At 35.8% G+C, this 19186-nt stretch overlaps 1 protein-coding gene across 1 annotated transcript in view; it reads left to right on the top strand.

Moving 5' to 3' along the window:
- Positions 1-18202, top strand: part of LOC109066341 (growth factor receptor-bound protein 10-like) — a 98068-nt gene extending 79866 nt beyond the window's left edge. The window contains exons 7-18 of the mRNA XM_042740500.1: positions 1412-1568; positions 5669-5784; positions 7739-7813; positions 8258-8395; positions 8641-8751; positions 8942-9040; positions 10801-10878; positions 11249-11369; positions 11616-11681; positions 12357-12444; positions 12547-12640; positions 13138-18202. Of these exons, the coding sequence (XP_042596434.1) occupies positions 1412-1568; positions 5669-5784; positions 7739-7813; positions 8258-8395; positions 8641-8751; positions 8942-9040; positions 10801-10878; positions 11249-11369; positions 11616-11681; positions 12357-12444; positions 12547-12640; positions 13138-13284 (1290 nt within the window). The 3' untranslated portion in view covers positions 13285-18202. The remainder of the gene's footprint in view (positions 1-1411; positions 1569-5668; positions 5785-7738; positions 7814-8257; positions 8396-8640; positions 8752-8941; positions 9041-10800; positions 10879-11248; positions 11370-11615; positions 11682-12356; positions 12445-12546; positions 12641-13137) is intronic.
- Positions 18203-19186: the final 984 nt, after the last annotated feature.

The following is a 19186-nucleotide window of genomic DNA, read 5'->3' as shown; positions in this document are numbered from 1 at the left end:
TCAGAGGAAACAAACGAGCTGCTAAAAACGAGCTGTTCTCATTTCGAGAGTGAAAAGAAACTGAAGCTATGCAGAAGGGGGAAAGAAAAGTTAAGGCTGTGCGTGCGTATGACTGCACGTCTGTGTATGTGCGTCTGTCGATGTGTGTGCGTGTTTGAGGGGTGTGTGAGTTTGTGTGTGCGACTGTGTCTGTGTGGGAATGATTACATCAGCTTGAGCTAGCCCTATGATTGGTTAGGGAAGTGTGGTTTGATTCACTACCTAAAAGCCTGTGGCTGTAACCCTTTGTGAGGGGAACAGAGGCAAGTTGTCTGCCAAGCTGGAAACAGTGCCATCTGCATGCTCTGTCCTGCGCCAAAGCTAGACAGAGAGAGAAAGAGAAGGAGGGAGAGTGTGACAGGTAGGATACGCTGAGCCACTGACAGGAAGAAGCATCTGCAAAGCATCGGAACTGCTTTTTTCCTTTTTTTGGTCCTTTTTTTCTCTCTTGTGGAGTTGTGGAGACATTCGGGGAGCTGGTTCGTCTCTCAGAGTGTGGAGGAGGACACAGGCTGCTGGGGAAAATGCCATCGTGTTCTTCTGACTGTTGCCTGCTCAGGCCTGGGGAGGTAAGGATTCTTCTCAGCCCAAATCTACAGCTCCTCCTGGCTACTTCGGAATCCCTCTCCCATTAGGCGACTAGAAGAGTCTGGGGAGCTGGTGTATGTCTGTAGTGAGGAGAAAAATAAAACCTGTAGAATGAAGCTGAAAATCTAAAATAGAGCGTGACGGGAACGGTTACATCCACGGTTTGACTGAATTATGGAATTCTTCTGAGTAAATGTCGTGGAAAAGCTGTAAAGGTTGGCAGAATGGATTTCTAAACGTATGTGTTGTGGGCTGAAGTGTGCTGGGCGAGAGAACGTATGAAAGATCTCAGAATGTGTTAGCGATGTTGCAAATAGGGATAGAGAATTTTCGAGAAAACCTAGTATGTGTGTGATGAAGGGGATACAATGGCACGGGACTCGTTTAGTGTCGAGCACCAAACTATTTCGAATTAAACCTTTTTTTAGCTTCTCCTACTCATATTAGTAAAGATGTAGTCTAGACATGGAATGTGGATGTGAAAAGACCTGGATTTGAGCATTAATGGCTTTACACTCTTGGTCAAAGCCTTTGAAGAGATACATATATTCTTTTTTTTTTTTCGTATAAAGATATCGTAAGTTCACATAAAATGCTGTTGTGTTTCACTATTTAATGTTTATTATATTACCGCCGGGGCTCTAGAAAATAAAATTGTCTTGTGACGCAGTAAAATTTCCCAGTATGTAAATATGTTTTTCCATGGAAGAAATTGTTACTGTTGTTAAAATTTTATCTCATCATCATGTCTAAGATATCTGATTTTTTTTTTTATGTATTTCAGATTATAAAAATCTTCAGTGAGGATGGAATGGGAAAGGTGGTGGAGATCCCAGCCGACATGATGGCGCGAGACCTGTGCCAGTTTCTCGTCTATAAAAACCATTGTGTGGACGATAACAGTTGGGCGCTTGTGGAGCATCATCCAGCCCTGGGACTCGGTAACTGACTTGCATGTTTTCTAGGCTAGAGTGGAGCGAGTGAATTTATAGAGCTGTTTTAAAGTGTCTGTGTGTGCGTCAACCACTTTAGATGCAGTAATTACAGGGTCTTTTGTGTTAGAGTTGAAATCAATGATGACCATGTAAGAGAAGAAGACAGACTTCCTTGATTCATCCTTTTATGTCCTCAGGCTGAGGGTAATTGATTAACGATCGCCGGGGGAAATCCCGTCTCACGGAGAGACATAACAGGAAGTTAAGTTCCCCAAGAGTTGAACTGGTACTGGTTCTGGTATTTTAGGGTCGAGCACAGGATATTCATGTGTTTTGTGCTTCAGGACACAATTTATAAGGTGACCCAATATAGCACCAAAGCTGTTTATGATCCAATATTCAACTACCGGAAAAATTAAAGTTTATACGCATTTTAATCCATAGGTAAAGAAGTTTAAATGATATTTCCTTTTATCTTGCATAGATCTGTTCATTTTTTTTTTCCCAGAATGTTAGCATGACACCCTATGCATGTTGATATCTGCCTAATTTGGCTAGATTTTAGAAGATGACAAATGAATTTGTCTAAATACCATATACTTTGATTGGACACACAACTTTGGGAAGTGTTTTTGGTAACACTTTAAAATAGGGAACACCTATTCACTATTAACTATGACTTTTCCCTCAATAAAAGCCTAATTTGCTGCTTATTAATAGTTAGTTAGGTAGTTGTTAAGTTTAGGTATTGGGTAGGATTAGGGATGTAGAATAAGGTCGTATAGAATAAGGCATTAATATGTGCTTAATTACTACTAATAAATGTCTAATATTCTAGTAATATGCATGTTAATATGCAAATAGTTAAGAGACCCTAAAATAAAGTGTTACCATGTTTTTTGTACGTTAAATGTACATAAGCCTCCTGATTTTGCCATCCTAACTATGTAGCGTTATATAATTATTTGCGTTTTATTGCTGGTAATTAGAACTATTATAGTGCTTTAGCTCATACCGCTTTAAACTCAAACATGGTCAGTGTTTTTTTTTTTTTTTTTTGACGTTGACGGTTGCTGTCAGAGTGCACATGTTGTGGGCAAATCTCTAGGCTTACGCATGCTGTGTGTTAATTGGTTACCTCAAATAACCTGTGGCATGAACGTGAGGCTTGCTAGTAGAACTGAAGTCAGCCCAGGGCAACGAGTCATACAGGAAGTTCAGCCACCCGAGTACGTGGTCTGGACAAGATTTCGTTTTCCATTACAACTATTTGCTTTGTTTGGCAAACAAACCATTTTCTTTTTATTTTCAACAGACATCCTGCTTCCTTTCTCTGTATCATCATTCTTTCATCATTCTTTCAATGTTCTATTTTACTTTCAGTTTCCAAGTGAGTGTTTGAGATCCAACAGATGATTAGGACATTTTGAGAAATGTTGGGGAATTTTGAAACTGTAGCTGCCAAAAGCTATCCGTCTACTGTTGATTTAATGTGGTTAACCTACAGTCAAGTTAATATTTTTAAAAAAGTAGGTAGCTACATTGTAAGCTATTAATAAAATGTAGCTAACTACGTTTCAGATATTAAAGAGGATAATGGAAATATATTGTTTCACATGTAAGTATCAGATTATTTTAATCAACAATTAATCATGTAATCATGTTTATCTGACACAAAAGCAATGAGAATCTCAATGACAGTATAAAGTTGTTTGGAAACTAAACACTAAATGCAACTAATAAAAATAAAAAATCACTTTAGTTTCTATATCTGATGAAAACATGGTGAACTGCATCATAAACTAAACAAAAAGATATAAAAAATACCTCAGAGATTTCTGTTAAGAGAAATCAGTATGGAGAAATCAGTATGGTCAGTTAGTGTACTGCTTTTTTGAACCAATTTATCTAAATGAACTCAGTTACTCAAATGGATCAGACTTCGAAAATGCTACACATACGAAAAAGGCGTGTTTGGAATTTAAGTTTTAAACTTTTTTTAACTTGTTTAAGGTAAGCCCAATCTCTGAAAATAGCCACTTTGTTGGTATTTGGTATCCCTGATACCTTGACATTAATAATATTAATTTAATTTTTCTGACTCATGTCTTGATTCACTTTTCTACATTGCACAACAGTACTGACACAAACAGTTCGGACAAATGCTTTATTTTATATGCGAAACAGCTTGCGTTTAAAACGTCAAAGCAGGTCCATTCCTCATTTGTTATGGATCCATTCTGCTAGAATAGTGCAAAGTGCGGTTGAACGAAAGCATGACATCATCTCTCTGCAATCCCGACTCTCTCCTTACTAAGCCAAATATTGAACGGTGGGATGATGGAAAAGCTTGTCACTTCAGAGTACTTCTGTATCTCCAAGCGTCATTTCAAGATGGATGTGTTGTAGGGAAAACTCATAAACAGGGTTTGTCGTAAAGTGGATTAAAGTGCGCATAAATTGATACACATATACAAAATTGTTGTTAGGGTGAATAATTGTTATATGCTTTCTAGACACAGTGACTGTAGAAAGGAACAAATGTGGTGGGAAAAGAAGAATTAATTTTTTTTTGCACTGTAGCAAGTGAAAATGCACGGTTCTTACCATAAAAGAATAGTTCACTCAGAAATGAAAGTTCTGTCATTTCTCACCCTCATCTCAGTTTAAACCATAAAATACATTTTCATTGCACATTAAATTAGATTTTTTAATAATGTGCTAGAGTTTTAAAGCTTCAAAAAGAACGCAAAAGCACCATAAATGCATCATAAAAAATATTCACATGGCTCATGCACTGTATGCTTAACACATTCATGCTGTGCATGATGATTAGACCATATTTAAGTAATTATTTAGATATTGCCACATAAAGGCCATTAGGTTAAGTAAATTTTTAAAAGTGTCTGTATCGAGAATAGAGAAGTTTAGAACAGAATAGAGAAGACCAAAAATATCAAGTTCCAAACGTAATACTCCCACTAGGTAGTACCACAGTGGCGGTTTGAACACAGAGCTCAAGCCGAGCCTCAGGTTCGAGCCTTAGTTGAGGACAACAAGCCAAGTTCTTTTACCATTAACCATCAGGACATCAGGAAGTAAATTGCTTTACTTTGGTCGATACAAAAAAAAAAAAAAAACCTGCTTGAAAATCAGACACTTTGAGTTGATGTTTGTTTTTATTTCAAATTGCACTTTAGAAACATATTTGACTTATTTTAACCTTGTATTGAACACCATAGTTTTCTCAGCTTTATTGCCTTACTGTATTTTATCTCTAACTTCTCAATCTGTATTTTGGTAAAGCTGTGGCTCATGCTAGACTTTGATCATGCAAAATTTCGGATAATGTGATGGTTGTAATATGATGTCACAACGTCTTGGAAAAAAAACAAAAACATTATTTTTCCTAAAAACATATAAACTATCCAAAACATGAAATCTACTCTGCTTTACTGCAGTGCGAAGAGGTCACACCATGATGTAGGCTATCAGTCATTGCGTTTCCTGTCTTCCATATTCATATGGAATAAAAAGTACTGTAATCGCCCCTTAAGGATGTTTTTGGGGTTGGTGCAGTGTATCCCCCTGTTGCATCCTGTTGTCAAACAAGCCCTCTGAACAGTTCAAAAGTTGGATGAAGAACATGTCCATGTAAGAGTTAAGGGTCGTTTTTTAGCATTCATGACTAGCATTAACTACACATTTAGACCCATAGGACAGAGATTGTGATAAAGACAGAGAAACTGAATAGAGATCTATGCATAGATCAAATGGAGAGCTTTTTTAAGTCAGTAAGTCACTTTACTGGGGGGTGGGGAGAGAGGTTGTGTGTGGGGGGATTTGTCTCCTCCAGACAAACTCTCTTTTCATCAGGCAGGGATCGCTCACCCTGTTTATTTTTTGTCTGCCTGCATGAATGCTAACAGACAATGATGTCATTCAGGATGCAAATATTACACCACGCATGAGTCTTTGGTTACAAAGATGCATTTTTGTCATATGTCTATACACACAGATCTTTTCAGAAGAGCAATACAGATCTCGAAGGGTGTATGTGACTTATTTTAACCTGATTCTTTTTTTTTCTCTCCATAATTCCACAGAGAGATGTTTAGAAGACCATGAACTGGTTGTCCAAGTGCAGGCGTCAATGACCAGTGAGAGCAAATTTCTCTTCAGGAAGAACTATGCCAAATATGAATTCTTTAAAAATCCTTTGGTAAGTTAATCCAAGACCTCACTTGAACTATTTCATAATAAGGTTAAGGTGATTGTAGATTATTTTTTATTTCTGTCTCGTAGTCTAGGTGTAGGTGTCAGTAGGTACATAAGTAACGTGACACGGATTAACACTGAAGGAAAGTTCCTCACATTAATGGACTGTTTTCAGTCTTATTTGGTAGATGCAGATATCAAGTGACATGATTCCAGTTCAGTGAGCTGCTCTCACACTCTCTCACACACAATCCAAAAGAAACCCATGCCTCTTACTGTTTGGGTTGGTAATCAAACACTTTCACGAACATTCAGTCCTCTTGTAAATTAAGCTGGAGAAAGAGAGGGGAAGGAAATCTCTGCTTTAATCATAAGATTTTTTTTTTTTTTTTTTTTTGACCCTTGACACTGTTTTAAATTGCTGTAACACAAGTACGCTATTGACTATAGAATCTTTGGTAACACTTACTTTGGGCCTGTTTACACATAGTCACCTTCTGTGGCTTGACTGATCAGATTGCATCCCATTTACACTTGGCAAAATGTATGTGCTTCCATAAAATGAATAAAAAACAAATTATATTAAATACACAGTCAGATATAGTGTGACTTCCGTAAAGATTCTCACGCAAGTCAGAAAAATGTTCACCCGATGTGACACTGACAATCAGTTTCAAGATGATTTCTCCATTCATTTGTCTCATCCATGATTGTTCAGTCACTTATGGGATTAACAAGCATTTGTATGCTGATGTTTTTCCATTTGGGAAGAATTTAAGTATGTGGCCTGCACAGCTGAATGTGGCTCTTTGGAATACTGGATACTGATAGATCTTGATCTGGAGAAAATGTACAGTTAAACTTATGCAGCTAATTTCATACACAGCTCTGCTAGTTTCATGTCTCTCCATTGGCTCTTTCTTCTCATAATAAAATAATTTCCACTCAAAACATCAAAATTTCATGTTGATTTATTATTTATTTGATAGGTAACAGTGGAAAATATAGACAGTGTAAAGTCAGCAGATTATTAACAAAAACAACCAAAACCCTTTAGGGATTCATGTTGAGGATTTGAAGATTATTTTGCAATTACAAATGACTGACTTTATATTATCCTTTACATATAATACATAACAGATCATTGATGTATTCAGTTGGTTATACCATAAAAAGTAAGTAATTTAAAATATTTATGTCAGTTCATCATTTAATATGGTGTAGGTTATATACAATCCTGTACCAATTTTTTTTTAAATTCTAAGACATTATGTGCACTGTTAATAATATTTGTTATGAATTTATTTTTAAAGCTATTTTCCATGCTATGAAAAGCTTTGTACTGAACCTGAAATTCCTTGTGGTGGTAGAAAATCATTAGAGGAAAGTCCATGGGTGGCAGGCTTATGCTTTTAAAAGATTATGTAATACTCCATTGTTTTGTGGGTTTTTCGACCAAGGAGCTTTTAGAATAATTTCAAATAATTGCTCTTTTCTTTCATCCACCTTAGCCACTAAGGTTCCAGCAGTCATTACAAAACCTTTCCCTTTGTTGAAGATTGGTTTTTCTGTGTGATGAGGCAAAATGTTAAACAAGCAGATGGATATCTTTAATCATAGAAAATTTCTTGTTACTTTGCATCATTATTATTAATATTATTATTATTATTAGTAGTTGTTGTAGTTATATTAAATGCAGTGTCTATTTACACTAAGTGCAAATGGCCTGCATTGTTGGCAGAGGCTATTTACACTAACTCCGCCCACCAACGTGTGATTGGGGTAGTCAAAACTACAAAAGATGGTTGTCAAACATCAGCTTGAAATAAGTAGTAAAATAGCAGAAAATCCTTCTATTTCAACAGAGTGTAAATAGAATCTATAGATATTTGCACTTAGTGTAAATAGCATATATCACTAAGAAAACATGTTTTTATTTTATTTTTATTTTTTGACAGAACTTCTTCCCAGAGCAAATGGTTGCCTGGTGTCAGGAAACCAACGGGACCATCCCCCCATCTCAGCTCCTGCAGGTACAACACAGACACGTGTTCTCTTTCCCATCACCCACTGGTCTAACATCAGACCACACATCTTTGACTTTTTACAAGATAAGACCCTTATCTTAGAATCTACAGTAGCTGACAACTGTGTTAGTGAACAAAGATATGCTACATACAACTGATTTTTTTTTTCACAATTGACTGATTATTTACAGTATTTTATTTACAGTATAAATAAATATATTTCTCTTAATATACACACATTTAGTCAGATTTAGCTAATTTCCTCGAGTTCCCCAAAACCTTCCTGAATATCCAGTTTAAGAAATATTATTTTTAATCAGTGGTTTATTAGCACGTTCAGACCTTTGTTAAAACCTGGTTGTGAATAGTTCACACAGAAAAGAAAATTACAAATCTTAGCTGACTGTTTGTTTTATTGAAATTTCAGTTATTTTCTTCTTTTACCTCCAGAACTTTTTAAACTCCAGCAGTTGTCCTGAGATCCAGGGATATTTGTATGTGAAAGAAATGGGCAGGAAATCATGGAAGAAACTGTATGTGTTTTTAAGACGGTCAGGGTTGTACTTTTCAACAAAAGGAACGTCAAAGGTGAGTTATCTTTCATACTGGTGAAATGACAACCCCAAACTTAAATTTTGCTTGCTTTATTTAAAAAAAAAAAAAAAAAAAAAAAAAACTAGTGTGTTTTACCAGTCTACATCATGTACAAGCCTCTGTTAATGTCATCAGGTGCTGGTTAGAACCGTCCCCTCCCCCATTTCTGAGTGCTCTTTTAGTGCCCTCTCCCCTCCTTATCCATTAAATGACATGAGCTGTTGGCTGATCTTTCACAGGAGCCCAGGCATTTACAGCTACTAGCAGACCTGGAGGACAGCAATGTATTTACAGTAATAACAGGGAGAAAGCTGCACAATGCACCGACTGACTTTGAATTCTGCATAAAAGTAAGTTTATGAGATCTGTTATGAGAGCTCTTAAATTAGATAAGCTCTGAAAAGTTAAATGTTAAACATTCAACACAAATTCAGTCTAAAAAGCTTTAAGCATTGCACTCTCTTATGCAGAAAACATAGTTAAACATCTCACAAAGTTTTAGTAGCAGGGTGACTAATGTTGTGCATTGATTATTTGCAGCCTAACAAAGTAAGGAATGAAGTGAAGGAACTGAGGATGTTGTGTGCAGAGGATGAGCAGAGCAGAACATGCTGGATGACGGCCTTCAGACTCTTCAAGGTTGGTAGTGGAACCACATTTCACTGGCTAATGGACCTGTGCCTTTTTCCTGGCTGATTTAGAACCTGCACCCTTTCCATGTTACATCTGGAACCTGAGCCTTTTTCCTGACTGCCTTAGAACCCACAGTTTTTTTTCCTGGCTAACCTAAAACCCACATCCTTTTCCTGGTTTATTTAACCTTAACCTTTACCTTGAGTGATCTAGAACCTGAAAAATTTAACTGACTGATCTGATACCTCTTTTTTACTTGCAGTTTTAAAGGGTGCACTCGGCACCTTCTCTGTAGTTCACCTGGAACCTAAACTTTAGCGAACTGAGCTAGACCCCCCACCCTTTCCTGGCTGATCTAGAACCCACACCTTTTTCCTTAGCCAATCTAGGATTTGTACCCTTTCCTTAACTGATCTGCAGTTGAACCTGCAAACCTGATCTAGAATGCTCACCATCTCCAGGCTGATCTAGAACCCTCTCCTTTCCTTGCCTGATCTAAATTCTTCTCCCCTTGACTAATTTAGAAGCTGCTGATTTCCCAGACTAATCTAGAACCCATTGCTTTCCATGGCTATTCGAAAAACTGCACCCTTTCATATGCTCATCTAGAAACTGCACCCTTTCCAGAATCTGAGTCTTCTTCCTGACTGATCTAGAACCCATATGCATTTCAAGGTTTATCTAAAACCAATATCCTTTCCCTGACTGATTTACAACATGCACTCTTTCCTTAGCTGTTCTAGAACTTGCATTCTTTCCCTAGCTGACCTAAAACCCACATCCTTTTCCTGGTTTATTAACCTTAACCTTTACCTTGAATGATCTAGAACCTGAAAAATCTCACTGAATGATCTGATACCTCTTCTTATTACTGGCAGTTTTAAAGGGTGCACTTCACCTGGAACCTAAACTTTAGCTAACTGAACTAGAACCCTCACCCTTTCCTGGCTGATCTAGAACCCACACCTTTTTTACCTGTCCAATCTAGGATTTGCACCCATTCCTTAACTGATCTGCAGCTGAACCTGCTAACCTTCCCTGGCTGATCTACAATGCTCACCTTCTCCAGGCTGATCTAGAACCCCTTCCTTTCCTGGCCTGATCTAAAATCTACTTTCCTTGACTAATCTAGAAGCTGCTAATTTCCATGACTAATCTAGAACCCATTGCTTTGCTTTTCATGGCTATTCTAAAAACTGTACCCTTTCATATGTTCATCTAGAAACTGCACCCTTTCCAGAATCTAGACCTTCTTCCTGACTGATCTAGAACCCATATGCATTTCAAGGTTTATCTAAAACCAATATCCTTTCCCTGACTGATCTACAACATACACTCTTTCCTTAGCTATTCTAGAACCTTCATTCTTTCCCTGGGTGATCTAAAACCTTCAAACTTTTTAAGGCTGATCTAGAACCTACACCCTTTTCTTTGACTGATCTAGAGCATCTGTGATGAACATAATGCAGTTATGTTCTATGCATCAGACGTAAATGATGTATGACGTGCACTGAAAGGGGAAAAATGACAAATTTATTCAAATGCAGTTATGAAAATGGGCACCTTACACTTGCAGCTAATGCTGCTGTCATGAGAGCATATTTGAGGAGCAAATTCATTTTTGAATTCTGGCAGCGGCTTTTTTTACTTTGAGGAAAACACAATGAACAATTCTGTACATCAGCATTACATTTTATTGTGGTATTTTGTTAAGGGTATCATTATTTTTTTCAACTGTTTAACACTTTTTTTTTTCTTCCTTATAGTATGGAATTTTACTCTATCAAAATTACAAGATCCCCCAGCAGCGAAAAACATTGCTTTCACACTTCTCAGCGCCTGTGGTAAGACACTCACTCACTTAATCTACTCCTGCATTCTCTCTGTCTTCCTTTCTACCTCACAGATGGAGCATTAATCAGACATGTGTCAGTATGTGGGCCATGATGTCACATTATGGAATGATTGTTCAAGTGTTGGCAGTGAAGTTATTATTACAGCTTGTCCTATGGATATTATGCAATGCTGACAATTTAAAAAAAAAAAAAAATTAACAGAGATCAATCCATGCATGTTCATGTTATGCTTAAAAAGTTTTAACTACTGCTTACTGGTTTAGAACATGCACTAGATATTGACTAGATAATTATCAAAAGACAACACATCTGTAATATGGCAAACAAAGTCACTGTAACTTCCGGTCTTCTTTTCCAGAGGAGTGTCTCAGAGAACTCTCTGGTAGCCATGGATTTCTCAGGGAGGATAGGCCGAGTGATCGACAATCCTGTGGAGGCTCAGAGTGCTGCCATGGAGGAGGGACATGCCTGGAGAGTAGGTTCCAATGATGCTCTTTGATTTGATTGTTTAGTCATTTTATTTTTAAAATATCAACCAGACGTTCTATCCTGATCTAGATGAATTACAGATAATATGAATTATGTTTCTAAGCAGTGTTTACCAGTGCAACACAGATAATGCAGATGTAAAATTTGCTGTTTACTGTTTTGTAATCAAATTAGTATGATATAAAAATTTTTAAGTTGATTGACTGTGTGGTTTATGTCTCCCTGTCTTTTTTCAGAAAGAAGTCACCGTATGAATATACTAGGAAGCCCCAGCCCATTACACCCCTCATCATTAAGCGGAGGTACTTTCTAGTGTGTTTAAATCAGTATTTTGATATATATTTACTTTTTTACATTTATATTTACTTTATCATGCCTAATTTTGTATTTGAAAGAAGCCTTTTGTTTTTACCAAGTCTATGTTTATTCGATCAAAAATACAGTAGAATAGTGAATAATTATTATAACTGGATGGCAAATCTGCATTTTTAGTAGCCGACTTATGTCTTCAATGTCATGTGATCCTTCAGAAATTATAGTAATATGCTGGTTTGGAAAAAAAATACATATTAATATCAATTTGAAAAAAAAAAAAACAGTTGTGCTTAATATATTTGTGGAAACCATGGTACATGTTATATTTTAATCAAGAGAAAGTTAAAGTAAATTCTTTGTAACAAATGATTTACTGTCACTTTTGATCACTGTAATGCATTCTTGCTGAATAAAATAATTCATTTCTTTCAATGTAAAGGTGGTATGTTTGGTACAAATCCAATGTCCAAACATTTAGCTGGTAATGTAAATAAAAGTACAATTGGATTTAAAAAAAAGTTATTAATTTCTATTACATCAATAATAAAATCTTTGCAATTTAAGAATGTATAATCCATGCATTTAAAGGAAAGTTAGCACTAAATATGCACATTACTCAATAGAAAAGTGCTCACCATCATTTTGTATCTCCTCTGATCCAGTTATCCACAGAACTCAGCTGTGGTTTCACGGTCGTATTTCACGGGAGGAGTCCCACAAGTTGATCCATCAGCAGGGCAGAGTGGATGGGTACATATCATAGCTCATTAGTTCTTCTCAACAACATTCTGGATGATTCTCTGTTCTAACTATGCAAGATATACTTACATCTAATTGTCTTTTGTGCAACAGAATGTTTCTCTTGAGGGATAGCCAGAGCAATCCTAAGGCATTTGTACTTACAATGTGTCATCACCAGAAAATCAAACATTTCCAGATTTTACCGGTAAGATTTTATAGTTTCTGCACTCAAAACATGTAGCTTATTAACTTTGTGTGCTGATGCACATATGGCATACTCTTAAAACAGTCAAGTATTCCAAGTATGCATTTGATTTTTTGAATACTACCTTGATGATAATGAGTGTGAAAGACACATTTGCACAGATGCAAATGTTGGGCCAATGCATTGCAAGTGCACAGCACGCTGTACATAACAAGCATTCTTGCTTTGCTGTGCCTGTAACAAACCTCCAAATACTCCAGGAGGGCGATAGAGTTAAACTTCAAAAGGTTGAGCCTTTAAACTGTGTTATTAATCAGGTATCTGGCTATAAACATGTCAACGTGACTTCAATTAACATGCTCAGCAAGAATCTTTTCAAACGGTAGCTCTGCCAGTAGAGAAACCTCACCGTAGAAGCCGACAGTTTAGAATGCTATTTAAATTGCAGCCTGACACATTTCAGAATGCATAAAAGTTTTATGTTTTTCATTTTCCAGTGTGAAGAAGACGGTCAAATGTTCTTGAGCCTCGACGATGGCGCCACGAAATTCACGGACCTGATCCAGTTGGTGGAGTTCTACACGCTGAACAGAGGAGTTCTGCCTTGCAAACTTAAACACCCCTGCACCACTGTGGCCTTATGACCTCCATTTGCCTGATTCCGCCTAAATACAAACACTCAGACGTCATGTGCTGTGGTGTAATGCTGTGCTGCTGGGCTGGAGAAAAGCACACTGCGAGAGCAACTCTCTATCAAGGAGAGAGGAAATCAAAAGAACAAACACAAACAGGTCCAGCAAGAAATAAAGGAAATAAAGCTTGCGTGTTAGCTGCTGACGAACCTCTCAGCCACCTGCACACTCGACCGTGGCCAGAGCAGGTTCTCAGGACAATCATCCAGAGGGAGTTTTCAGGATCCACGGTCTTAATCGTGCAGATAACGGTTTGGGAAGACCAGCAGAACACTCGTAAATCACGTTTGATTTCATTTTGCACTCATGAACCAGGAACAACCAAGCTATGGCAATTGTTGCTTTCATAAATCAAGCAGATTTGATTCTAGAATGTCCTGTGAGATGCGGACACCCGATTGGTGGTTTCAGTACTGTGAAAAGACGTTGCCGTTAAATTCGTGCTTTTTATTGTTTTCACCAGTAATCACTAGAATATTTAGACACTTGTTTTCTTTTTATGTGCTCATTGTGTTGAGCAAAGAGCTCATTTGGCCTCTTTTATCCTGTTAGACACTTGGGTAGTTTTTCCCCTTCACAAAACATAACCTGCAGCACTCTCTACTGGCCATACCATGAATTGACATGTCCCTTCACTCCTTCAAGGAATAGTTGATCTCAAAAATGAAATTGGGTTATTTACTCACCCTATTGCTGTACAAAAACCATGTGACTTTCTTCTTTTTTGTAGAACACAGATTGTACAGTTGTAAATTGCCATACAACTGTATTTCTTAGTTCATAGTGACCATGGCTTTTAGTTTCCAGGAAAAAAAAAAAAATTAAATATGACTCATGCGCTATATTTCAAGCCATATGACAGTATTGTATTCGAGACCGCAAGAAGGTTGAGTGCGAGTCCAAATGTTCCCTTGTGCATGACAACTCAAGAGTCCTGTCTTGAGTACTAAAACGCTGCCACATGATAGCTTTGTGTGAGGAACCATCTGCAATTTTGACGTCAAGCCAAGCTTACATCTAACTCGTATACACTAAAAAATGAAAAGATTTTGGAAAGACATGAAGATGAAAAATGATGGCCAAATTTAGTTTTTGAGTGAACTATGACCTATATATAAACTGACATTACCACCACATCCTTTAAGAACGGTGCCTTGATTTTAAAGAGGAGTCTGTTGAGTAATAACCACTAAACCCTCAGATCAACAAACTGGAATCTTTAGAACTGCTGTTATCTTCAGTCCCAGCTCCAGTCTATTTTTGTTGTTGACTTTCTAGTTTTCTCTCCATGTTTCGAAAGATTGTTTCGAGGACAGCACACTGTGAAGCTCGGGCTAAGAACACCCACAGAAAGATGGGGTTCGAATTTATGATCTGCCTTGTCCATGGTAGCAGTAGATACAACGGATTTGTAAAGATTTTTTTTTTTTTGCACGCAATGTAAAGAAAGAGCCATGTTTTTAGTTTGTACCTATATTGTATTAAACTAGATAGAGAAGGCATAGCCACCGTGTCTACAAGTTCACCCAAGATATCAGTGCATAGTTAAATGCAAATGACGCAATCATTTTTAAGTATTGCTTCAACAAATTTATTTATTTATCTGGATTTGATTACTTGAAATTTAGTTTCGTTTTTTTTTCTCAGCGCTGTTCAATAATATTCTTCCACAATTTTGTGAATTTTCAGTTATTAACTACACCCCTTTCTTGAATCTTTGAACACTAATTCTTCATCGACATCCTACGGTAGAACACCTTCTTTATGGTCTTTTTTAATGCTAGATTCAGTAAAGCCTGTTCAGTGGGTTGTGCTGTTGTGTACATCGCTGTCAATTGTTAATCTGACACTATATTGAAAACACAAGTTAGCACATGATATGGTGCAGCTCATTGAACAGACATGTATTCTACATGTATTCCATATAGCTTTGTTTCCATTCACGTTAGATGTCTACACAATTAAGGTCTATTTTGCAAATTTAATATTGTTGTCTATAAAAAAATAGCAGTCACAAAGTAACATTAAGCTGTTTATTCATAGATGTATTCTAAGATATATGTAATTCATGTCATCTCAGTTAAGTAAGGGATAATGTACAATCAGCCGGTTTTCAAAAAAAAAAAAAAAAAAAAAAAATCTCGAAAGGGCAATCCTGATATTTTGACTGCACATTATGCTGCTTATTACATGGCAACTTACAAATAAAAAGCAAATTAAAAATAAAGAAATATTGATTTATTTGATTACGTGACAAGGAATCAAGTATTTCAGAGAGCCGTGTAATAAGGATATGATTTCAGTCTGTCAGGTAGTACTTAGACCTCATTGGATGATTTAACCACAGAAATAGACTGCAGGGCATAAGTCAGCGCTATTATAATTCACTTGAATATCTTTCTCAGTGTCAGTTAAGTTCATTCAAGCCTTGAGGATGAATATATGTCAGTGTTGATTTAGCTGCAGTTTGGGTGGGTCGTACGTTCACCAAAAGACACAAGCATACACACGCAAGCTTTCTGAACTTGACATTATTGTCTTTATTTTTCAGGGTTTGATAAGTGAAGCTATACAATCAGCCAGCCAAGGACTAAACTAGCAACATATCAGTTATGATGCTATTAATTAGCAGTTTCTACAACCCGTTTCGATATATACTATAATTCTAGAGTAACAGTTTATAAGGAATTGTTCTGCCTGGTTCAGACAGATGGATGTATTAAGTTTAGAGGATATATGATTATTTTTTTCTGAGATCATTTAATAATAAAAAAAAAAGAAGAAGAAAAAAAAAGATTTTGCCAGTGAGGAAGTTGTAGGTTACTTAAAGGCTAGTTTACTATATGTTACTGGTGAATCACCTGTGTGAGTAAAATTGATCGTTAGGATAGTCTGAGTACCATTAGCGCTTAACCTACTTGTTAACTAGTTGGCCATTCAGTCTAAAAGTGAGTGTGAGCAGGATGTTTGTTCACAAACCAGACACTCTGGGAGTTAATACAGTAATACATTACAGTCATTACAGTTGTCTATACGCATTTATTTCATTTGCAACATTGTTTCATTTTTACATATATCATGTAACATGCAGCTAAACAGGACATTATAGTTACACTCCATTCATGTTCAACTGTTCAAGTTTGTAGATACCACACTGAATTTTTGGAGACAGATTTTTTTTTCTTTCCACAATGGCATATAAAATGAAGAAACTTGACTTATTTTAGTGCATTTTTATTATTTGGTTAAGTGTGTAAATATTGAATCTATTCTATTTTGTGTTGCTTTGTCATGCTAATTGACCTTAAAGAATATGTTATGTTTGCATTGAGCTGACGGAAAACTGGACTTGAGCTCCTTTAGTCATTGAAGGTCATTATTAAGCTAAATTGCTGTTTAAAAAAACTCACTTATTCTTACAAATACACTTATTATGAAAACGCTAACAAATTTATGCCTTGTAGATATTGTAGAGATGTTTCTTAAATATGAATCAAAGACAGATGTTTTTTTTGTGTGTGTGTGTTCCTTTTTTCTTTTTGCATTTTCCCCATTGTTGTTTGAAAGAAAATGTTTGATCTGTTGAGAGTTTATCGGTGAAAGAAATAAATGTCATTTTTATATTTAAAAGAACTGAATGTAACTGGGTTGCTCAGGGTTGAAGTGGAGGCTGTTTAAAACTGGTCCTGTGGACCAGCAAGACTTCTTCTCTGTATTTTTTTTTTTATTAAACTAACAGTGTACTTCTTTTTATTGAGTCCACACCAGACCTCTATTAGTTCCCCCCTTTTCTCTTAATGAATCTCTGGCCTTCAAGATATTCTAGTTTTGTCTGCAACATCTGTAGAATGAGTTGTATCATATAGCTTCCACCCTTTCTTAAAGGGATAGTTCACCTAAAAATTAAACATTTACTTACCCTCCAGTCGTTTCAAGCTGCTTTTTTGCCCATACAGTTGAACAGAGCAACTTAGACATTTTGCTATATCACTCCTTTTGTACTCCATATACTGTACAAGCTTCTTTTTTTTCTTTCTTTTTTTTTTTGGATGAACTATTCCTTTAAAATTTTTGTATATCAGGTGCCTCGAAACCCTACGGTCCATCCTCTCTCTTCACTAATGTCGACCTGAGAGGGTGTTCCTACTCAGGTTATGGTTACTGATCTGGAATTTGTGACCATTTGTCACTAGTATCAGTTCTGATGAAAGAGGTCAGGCTTTTGATTACACTGTTCATGTTATAGAGTAATTGCATTATACATAAATAGCAATTTGGAATGAACTTAATGTGTAAATCTGTGGATCTGTTAATTATTGCTATTGTCATGAATCATAACAGCATGTGTAACATGGACGCTGTAATGTAAAGCAGTACTTCTGTGACTTTTTTCATGCCATAATCAGAACCTTCTCCCAACTGTCAGTAATAATTCCTGAGCTTTGCGTAAGATTTCTCGATGAAAAAAAAAAAAAAAAAAAAAAAAAAAAATTCATTCAGTTAATATGATTCTATGTCTTTCAGGGAATGAAACAATCAAACAAACAAACACATGGATAGAAAAAAAAAAGTTTTTTTTTTTTCTTTTCAGATTCTGTGTTGATAATGTGTTGTGCTTGGTTCTGTAAATAGCTGAATGGCTTACAAATTCTAATTGTAACATTTTCAGGTATTTTTGTACAAATAAGGGACTGGTATATTCTGTTTAGAATAAAACATTAATTGATTGATATCTCAAAGTGTGTTGATATTATCCTAACAAGCAAACATTACATACTTACAGTGTTCATATGATTAAGTGACTAGCACTTTATACTTGTGTTGTAGGATTTTGTAAGATGCTTACTATTAAAGGAACATGTGACTCAGATTTTATTTTATTTTATTTTATTTTATTTTATTTTATTTTATTTTTTATTTTATTTTATTTTATTTTATTTTATTATTTTATTTTATTTTATTTTATTTTATTTTATTTTATTTTATTTTATTTTTTGCCAAACCCCTTCAAGAATGAATTGCTTTAGATAAGGCAGGTTTATTTGCATATTACATATTTATTTCATACACAGTAATTCATAGTGTTACACAATAAATAAAAACTGACTTAATGAAGACAATTAACAATTACAATTACTGTTTTCTTAATTTTAATTTAAAAAATTATTAAATATAAATGAAATAATTTTAAAGAAAGCCAGAAATATTAAATATTAATACAAATACATAATTCACAAAACTGAACAAAAAAACAAAGCTCCTGATATTTTAAGCTCCCTGTTTATTCTTATCAACAGTACAAATAATTAATATGGCCATATAAAATTTAACATGTGTATTACATCAACGAAATGAATTGTAATTCTTCTTAAAATGGTGCAAACGTATCTTTAGACTTCAGTCACAGTTATGCCGCATTTCAAATGTGGACTGCAGTCACTGTGTCAACTAGCTACACAGATACACAAGGATCACTTTTAATAAAGTTTCTAAATGTTACAGAGACATTATTAATAGATACACAACATTATACAATAATGCTGTATTATTTTGCTGTACATGCTGTATTATTTTGTAGAATCACCTGTTAGATTTCGATGTAAGCCATGTTCATGTCCACTAGGGGGCAGACAAACTCATAAATAGTAAATCAATTCAATCATCCCCACCTGTTGGTAAAAAAGGTTTATTTTTCCTCCGTTTGGTATCTAGTAACTAAACTAGTCCCGTGCATCCTGTGCAGAATTTATCCATTTTTTTATTAATTATCAGGTTGTCAACTGTGACAAGAGTACACTGTAAACTGTTGTGTCAGCTAACCAAAAATATGCTTTTTTTGAGTCGAAGTGGTGAA

Source organism: Cyprinus carpio, chromosome B16 (genome assembly GCF_018340385.1).
Source record: "Cyprinus carpio isolate SPL01 chromosome B16, ASM1834038v1, whole genome shotgun sequence".
NCBI classification, from domain to species: Eukaryota; Metazoa; Chordata; class Actinopteri; order Cypriniformes; family Cyprinidae; genus Cyprinus; species Cyprinus carpio.
This window is presented reverse-complemented; position numbering and strand designations above follow the sequence as displayed.